Genomic DNA, 7,523 nt, shown 5'->3' with positions numbered 1-7,523 from the left:
AAAAAATAATGAAAAACTCCCCTTAAGCCCAAGAGCAAACATTCCTCCTAATGTCAGTATATATTGTTTCAGTATTGGATGCAATTGGGTATTCTGTATCCTAAATGGAACTTCCCAGTATTTGGAGATTTTTCAAGAAGAATAGGCACCATACTGCCAGAATAAAAATTCTACTTTGTATTTGTAATTCTTGCAAAAGCAACGGAGTTGTTGTTGAGTCGTAGCACCCAAGCATCATTCTAACTAAGCTGGCGGAGCTATAAATCACTCTTGATCAGGCTGGTGGGAAAAGTAAAGTGTCCATGGATGGGAGTGTAAGGGGATCATCAGAAAAGAGTTTTTGACAGGCACGTTTGGCGAGGATGCAATGATCTGAGCTAGGAGGAGGTGCTCCCTTCTTGTGAGGCTCACATGGATTGCTCTTGTAGCCGTGAGATGTTTAAGCAAAGCCATAAGAGGAGAGAGGAGGAAGCTGTATGTCAAAATGTATGTAAAATCTCCTCATTCTTCGTATACTGTCCGTATGAACTGAGGCAATGCTATTACTTGAAAACAATGAGCTGAAGGTCATGAAAAATGCCAAGAACAAAACTAGCCTTTGAACCAGCTATCTTTGGAGCAAGAAGACCAAAGAAAGAACAGTCCTATTGCTTGGATAAGGCAGTATGAAGTTAACAAAGGAGAGAGAGTCAGGTATGGGGGCTCACACCTGTGATCCCAGAGACTTGGGAGGCTGAGGTGGGAAGATTGCTTGAGGCCAGGAGTTCAAGACCAGCCTGGGTGACAGAGTGAGACCCTCCCATCTCACACACCCACACAAAAACTCTCTGGCTTCTGACATCTGCTTTTCTCTTGAGGCAAAGGTAAATGTGGAGGAGGACCTGGTGCCAAGCCCCACCCTGGCACTAGGAGGGAGGTGTTCTATGCAAGGAGAGAACTGTTTAGGGCACAGGGCCAGCTGAGATATCCATCAAGAATTTTCTTTCAAATGCAAAATGCAGAAGTCTATGGATGACCATGAAAGCATCTGAGGGTTTGAATAGGATCATGTTTTCAACCCAGACTTTCCACATCCCGTGTCCTTGGAAGGACTTTAGATGTGGTCATGGATCAGTGTTAACAACTTTCAAAGAACCGTGGAGAATATGAGAAGCATGTACAGACTGGAGATTGGCAAATATGTCATTTTTCAAAACAAATTTTTTAAAAAAGGTAGATTGTGGAACCAAATAGAGAGAGAGCTTGGGGCTTAACATGATTTTTAACAATAAGTCATACCAAAGTATGAGTCATACCTCATTACCCATCACTAATGGGTTAGTAGAGAAGGGAATCAGAGTGACATCATAGATGTTCTATATTTATGTATGAATCATCAAAGCACAGATCTCCCCACCATGTCTTTGTGGACAGCATGCTGCTGCATAGGGCAGCCGGGATGAATTTAAAGCTTGGTGAATGGCCAGATCAAAAGGCAGTTCATTAAGGGATTAATTCCAGCTTCCAGAGAAATCTGGGTACACACAGCTGCTTTGTAAATATTTCTCAAATAAATAAATGATGTCCTGCTTCTTAGTCTAGAAAACCAGACCTCCATGCCTTGATCCCTGCTTAGCCCTCTAGCCTCCAGCTGATATGTGCTCATTCCCTGCTCACCTCCAGTAACGGAGCCGTGTGTCTTGTTGCTCACACTCACTCATCAAAAGGCTCCTTTCCTCCCGGCTCCCCTACCCCTATTTTCTTGTTTTTCTGGGTAACCCCCGTGCATCGTTCAAGACTCCAGCTGGGCACCATCTCCTCCAAGATAAACCTTTCCTCGGCATCTTCCCTCTGCAGACTGGATTAAATACTCTTCCTGTGTGTAGCCATAGCCCTCGCCATTCCTCTTCATGCACAGAGTAGAAACAGCTTGTCTCCATGTCTATCACCGTCACCTTATCGCAGGCTCCTCCGGGGCAAAGGACTATGCCATTTTTTTTTTTTTGTTTTTTGAGACAGAGTCTTGCTTTGTTGCCCTGGCTAGAGTGAGTGCTGTGGCGTCAGCCTAGCTCACAGCAACCTCAAACTCCTGGGCTCAAGCGATCCTACTGCCTCAGCCTCCCGAGTAGCTGGGACTACAGGCATGCGCCACCGAGCCCGGCTAATTTTTTATATATATATATATTTTTAGTTGTTCAGATAATTTCTTTCTATTTTTTGGTAGAGACAGGGTCTCACTCTTGCTCAGGCTGGTCTCAAACTCCTGACCTTGAGCGATCCACCCGCCTCGGCCTCCCAGAGTGCTAGGATTACAGGCATGAGCCACCGCGCCCGGCCAAGGGCTGTGCCTTTTTATTCTTCTATCCATTGGCACAGAGTAGACCTCAGTAATGACCACACCCATCTCTTTAACATCTGTCTCCAAGAATTTGATGTAAACAGAAGAATTGGCTCTGTGAACACACTGGTAAGAGGGAGCTAGGGAAGATGGCTTAATGGCCATGGTGCTGAGGGAGACAGTAGGAACTGAGAGATCTCATGCTGGGCGCATGGGCCTAAAGGAACAAGATGTTGTCTATGAAAGATAAATATGAAAGTTCTGCCCTTACATCACACATAAACAAACATCAACAACAAAAAGCTAGATAAGAAATACTGGAGAAAACTTAGTAACTGTTCATGAGGAAAAGGCACATGGGCTTTAGCTGACTATAAGCTCAGTGTGGAGACAGGCAGGGTGGCCGGATGGCCCAAGTGGAATTTTAGGTGGGATTCCTAAAATGGTGATGTTCAGGCAGTCGACTCTTCCCTCCTCTAGCCACTCGCTGGAGCACTGAGTTCTTCTTCGTCCCAGGGGCTATATTTTTAAGGGAGATATGGAAAAACTAGGGTATATTCAGGATAGAAGCAAGCTGATGAATGGTTAAACTGAATTTTATATTTATCTAGGAAGAAAATAATTGGAAATAAATGGCAGCTATTTAGAAACATTGGAAAGTATGTGGTGGGGAGAAAATAAATAGACATTTATAGGATGGTACAGATAACTTGGAAAGCATATTAATAGAGGGGAAAAATGACACCATCATTTAGAGTGATTCTAAACTCCTAGTTGCTTTTTGAAGGTTCCATCACTGGAATTGTTCAGAGTCTAAACAAGCAAGGGTCAGGAATGCTGTAGAGGTGAGTCCCACATGGAACAAAGTTTTAGAGGCTCTTAGAGGCCAGATCTTTCTAACTCTTAAGATTCTTTGACTTCCTGAACCTTCTGGACTATTTAAGCACACTGCACAGATGCATCAAAAATTGTAAATTTTTGCTGCCTTCAGGTACATCTGATCCCAGCAATTGGTCTATAAGAGTATAATATTCTTGCATAAATAATAATAAATCAGTATTATTATATTAGCAATATACAATATAAGAACAATTACATATAATAAGTCAATATTATATTAAGTCAATTTTATTGTAGTAAGTCAATAATTTTCCTTACTCACCGTATGACCTGGTGGCCCTCTGTCTCCTTCAGTTCCAGGTAGACCTTTTCGGCCAGGCTGGCCCATAAATCCCTTTTCTCCTTTTATGCCTTTTACATGACTCCCCGGAGGTCCAGGAGGACCTGGCTCACCTGAATTCACAAAAAGCCTGTCAGTATTGTTAGTAAGGGAGCGTAGGAGTTTCTATCAGTGATTCTTTCTGACTAACCAAGTACAAACCCTGAACCTTATCATTACCAAGAACATCTGTCCCCTTCTCTTGGGGCATGTGACGAGACTGTGGTAAAGCGAGAGTGAGGTGAGGCCAGCGAAGCACCTGGCGCAAGCGGGAACTGCTTCTCTCTGATGAGGGTCTGTTAGAGCAGGTCTGTGTCTGCTGCCCAGAGCCCAGCCTGGTTCCTGACCCAGACTGGGAGCCCAGTAAATACAGATTGAATGGATGCAAATCTCCCTTTTAGGCTTGCTAATTTGATAACTACTGATCTCTCAAACAGGTCCTGTGTCTCATCACCACCAAGAGAGTTATTGCACTCTGTGTGAGAGCAGCTGGGTGTGGGAGGAATGGAGAAAATCAGAGGGAAAAAAGAAGGAAGGAGGTAGCGTGAAGAGGAGATTGAGAACTTCTGAGGTCAAACATTATTTTCATTCTTTTGTATTATTTAAAAGTAAGCCCTATACCTGGGTTTCCTCTTGAGCCTGGTGGACCTCGATTTCCTTTTTGGCCAGGGATGATGGCACCAGGAAAACCTGGCGGCCCTGGGAGTCCTTTGATGCCAATGGGCCCTGGAGGCCCCACATCGCCCACTGCCCCTTTCCTGCCCGGGGGGCCGGGCAAGCCTGGGACTCCTCTGTCTCCTTTGGCTCCTGCAAAGAAGAAGGTTCAGTAAGTTTCTCTACTGCCCCTATAGTTGGAGTTATAGTTTACAGTTATCTTTGATAAGGTAGGCACCTTTACTTGAAAATATTAAGACTCAGAATATATATTTTAAAAAGAGGCTGGTAAATGAAATATAGGTCTATAAAAACTGAGTTGAGACTCAGTCTGCCTCCAACTAGCCATCTGATCTTGGCAAAGTCATTTCAGATTAACTTACTATTTTAAGTCTTGGTTTTCTTATTTTAAAAGTGAAGGTAATGCCTGTCCTCGCTCAGTTCTAAAAAGATCAAGCGAGATAACATACAACCTGAAAAGCATGGTCTCAGTTCTAATGCGTTATATAAATGTAAACCACTATTATTATTATCTGATGAACTTTAAATACAACAACATTATTTAGTCTCTGACATAAAAAGCTAAATTGCATAGCACTGATGTGTACATTTGAAGTGTGATCTAGCTAAACCCAGACAAAGAAGCAACAAAATTGCAACCCTTATTCTGTCCTCTGGTTAATTCTCTCCCATAACAGGAACACTAGTCTGAGAGGGACAAATGTGGCAGAAATTTTGGATTTACCAAAGAAGACCCCAAAAAGATCATAACTTAATACTAATATTTTTTATCTCAAAAAAACCTCAAGAAATTGTACTTTGACACTCATGAATGAAAAATGTTATAAGCATTGAAAACAATCTCTCCCTTCTCTCTCCCATCTCTGTGTTATTCTAGAAATAGCAAATGGCATGAAAATAGGAGGCAGATGTGAGGAAGGACAGGAAGCAGTGAGAACGAGGCTGATGGCTCAGGGAAGGGCTTGGGAAGTTACTGTGTAGTGAAGACTTAGGGTGATGATGCAAATAAAATTGATGAATATTGACTAGCTAGCCCTATCTCTATTCACATTCTTTAGCTTTTTAATGCCTGTAATTTATGCTTTTAAAAGAAAGGGTTTAGATGACTTCAACTCACTCGAAGATCTGTAATGCTGTTTTTGTATGACAATGCCCTGAAGCACCACCATGTCTTGGGTTGTATATTCCATGTTCATTAAAATGATTGCTTTCTCAGCAACATGATTTCTTTTTAGGATTTGGGAGAATAAACTCATTTAAAGGATTCATCCCTTCCAAGTCTCAATGAACTCTTCTCCATATTTAGTTATCCTAGAGGGATTGAGGTGCATCATCATTTACTTACGTAATTCGGCTGTTTATTATTTTTGAGGCTTTATTACCTAAGATACGACCATGTTTTATATCACATTTTATTTCCTAGTGAAAGCTTGTGTTCCCATTCCAAATGGTTAAACTGCAAGCCTAGCCTAGGAACATGAACAGCAACTCTCCTTTTGACCACAATTCTAAAACCAGATCGTAGAACAGGAAAAGCCTTTGTGCTCACTGGGGAGGAAGGTCTGGGAGACGCACAAACTCCGCACTCAACCAAAAGGACAATCAGATCATTAAGAAACGAGTGGAAGAGAAAAGCTCTTGTCTACTTTCATACTTTCACTGTTTAGTCAAGAGACAGCTCCGCCCAGCTGATCTCTTAGCAGCATGGGCTGCTCTTCGCTGGTTCTCATGAGTGTCAGTAGCTAGAGACCTTCACTGGGTCTAAGCCTCTTTGCTAACGAAACACTCCCAAGTCCACGACCCATGGCTGAGAGGGGTCAAGAAGAGGTGCAAGCAATCTGACATTTCTTCTGGCAGGTTTCTATACAAAATGGAAAATAGTTAAAAGAAGCTGCTTGTGTTGTAAAATACTGACATGAGAAATGCAGACTTCAGTCTTCCAAACAAAAAACTTGCCTCTACTTTGAATGACGTGTTCAGAAAATTGCTGTGTCTGAGATGTTGAGAGAGTTGCTGGGTGGCCCTTAATAAACAATAGCATGAACCACGACCCGGGGCTGGGAGTTGGAGGCAGACCTATGACGATAACACGGTGGGAAAGGATTCCTCCTGTGTCGCAGGACAGCGGGAAGGGATGCTCACTGGGAAGCCATCAACTGCACCTCTCTCCTTTCAGGAGGTGATAGATTTGAACCATCAACAACAAAGTAAATATATCAGAATCCTTTTTATGTTTAAAGATTTCATAGAAAGAAATTCCAAAATTGGATCACAGTTTCTAATTAGTTCCCTTTGTTGTGACGGTAATAATTAAACATTTTCAATTGATTACTAAGATGGTAAATATCCTATATGACCATTGGGACTTCTTTAATTCACTAGGTTAGGTTTATTTTATGTATCAAGCATATGAAACTGTGTACCATCAAGTCACGCAAGGACTGCTTACCTCGAGCACCAGGGTTCCCTCTTGGGCCTGGGTATGCCCCCAGTAAACCTGAAAGAGATAATTTTGGTAAATTAATATTTGGCTAATGTCATTACATTATGTATATGTGAAGGAAGTTTAATTATCACACACCAAGAACATGTAAAAGATAATCAGTTCTATCAGAGAAGAATCTTTAGAGAAGGGAAGGATTACAATGTCACTAATGATTCTATCCAAAACAAAACTGGTAAATCAAAGATAAGGAGCAAGTTATACCTGTTTCCCCCTTTTCTCCAGGTGGACCAGGAATTCCATCGTGTCCTTGGTTACCTCTCATACCCACTGGTCCAGGAGATCCGGGGAATCCTGGAAGGCCTGAAAACAGCAAACACATGGCATACAAAGAGGATATATTTCCTACCAATGGCTTAATGAGAATACCAGGGAGATTTGTGGGATTTTATTAAAGGTGCTCATTTTTTAGAACTGTAGTTATGTGACGCTAAATTCCCAGTGAAAAGTATGCACAGATTAATACTATCATGTGGATTATCACTTTGGAATATTTAGACTGGCAGATATTTGAATTAGGTAGGAATATCTAACCCCACTTTTCTGCATTTTTGTCTGGGTACTGAGTAACTGGGAGCTATCTTATATAGAGCAGCAGGTGTACAGGGATTCTAACCTCAGCAGAAACGTGCCTCCCTTATGAAAAGGACACAGAGAAAGTAAAAAAATGAAACCTGGGAGGCCTTGTATTCCTGGAAGGCCTGGGAAGCCTTTGATTCCTTTATTACCCAAATCACCATCAAGACCTGGCCTTCCTAGAAATGAAGAGAGAGGGGAAGGAAAAAGGAACACCAAAAGATAAATGATTA

The 7,523-nt window shown here is 42.0% G+C and overlaps 1 protein-coding gene across 1 annotated transcript in view; it reads right to left on the bottom strand.

Moving 5' to 3' along the window:
* The window catches only part of COL4A3 (collagen, type IV, alpha 3 (Goodpasture antigen)), a 151,588-nt gene that overhangs the window by 10,401 nt on the left and 133,664 nt on the right, over window positions 1-7,523 (bottom strand). Inside the window, exons 38-44 of the mRNA XM_012642471.1 lie at window positions 7,389-7,469; window positions 6,919-7,017; window positions 6,661-6,708; window positions 4,158-4,343; window positions 3,484-3,610; window positions 2,710-2,759; window positions 704-724 (exon numbers count right to left, since the gene is read on the bottom strand). Of these exons, the coding sequence (XP_012497925.1) occupies window positions 704-724; window positions 2,710-2,759; window positions 3,484-3,610; window positions 4,158-4,343; window positions 6,661-6,708; window positions 6,919-7,017; window positions 7,389-7,469 (612 nt within the window). The remainder of the gene's footprint in view (window positions 1-703; window positions 725-2,709; window positions 2,760-3,483; window positions 3,611-4,157; window positions 4,344-6,660; window positions 6,709-6,918; window positions 7,018-7,388; window positions 7,470-7,523) is intronic.

The sequence above is a fragment of the Propithecus coquereli genome, unplaced genomic scaffold, assembly GCF_000956105.1.
Source record: "Propithecus coquereli isolate 6110/MARCELLA unplaced genomic scaffold, Pcoq_1.0 Scaffold18, whole genome shotgun sequence".
NCBI lineage: Eukaryota > Metazoa > Chordata > Mammalia > Primates > Indriidae > Propithecus > Propithecus coquereli.
The sequence above is the reverse complement of the archived record's forward strand: the minus strand, read 5'-3'. Positions and strand labels throughout refer to the sequence as shown.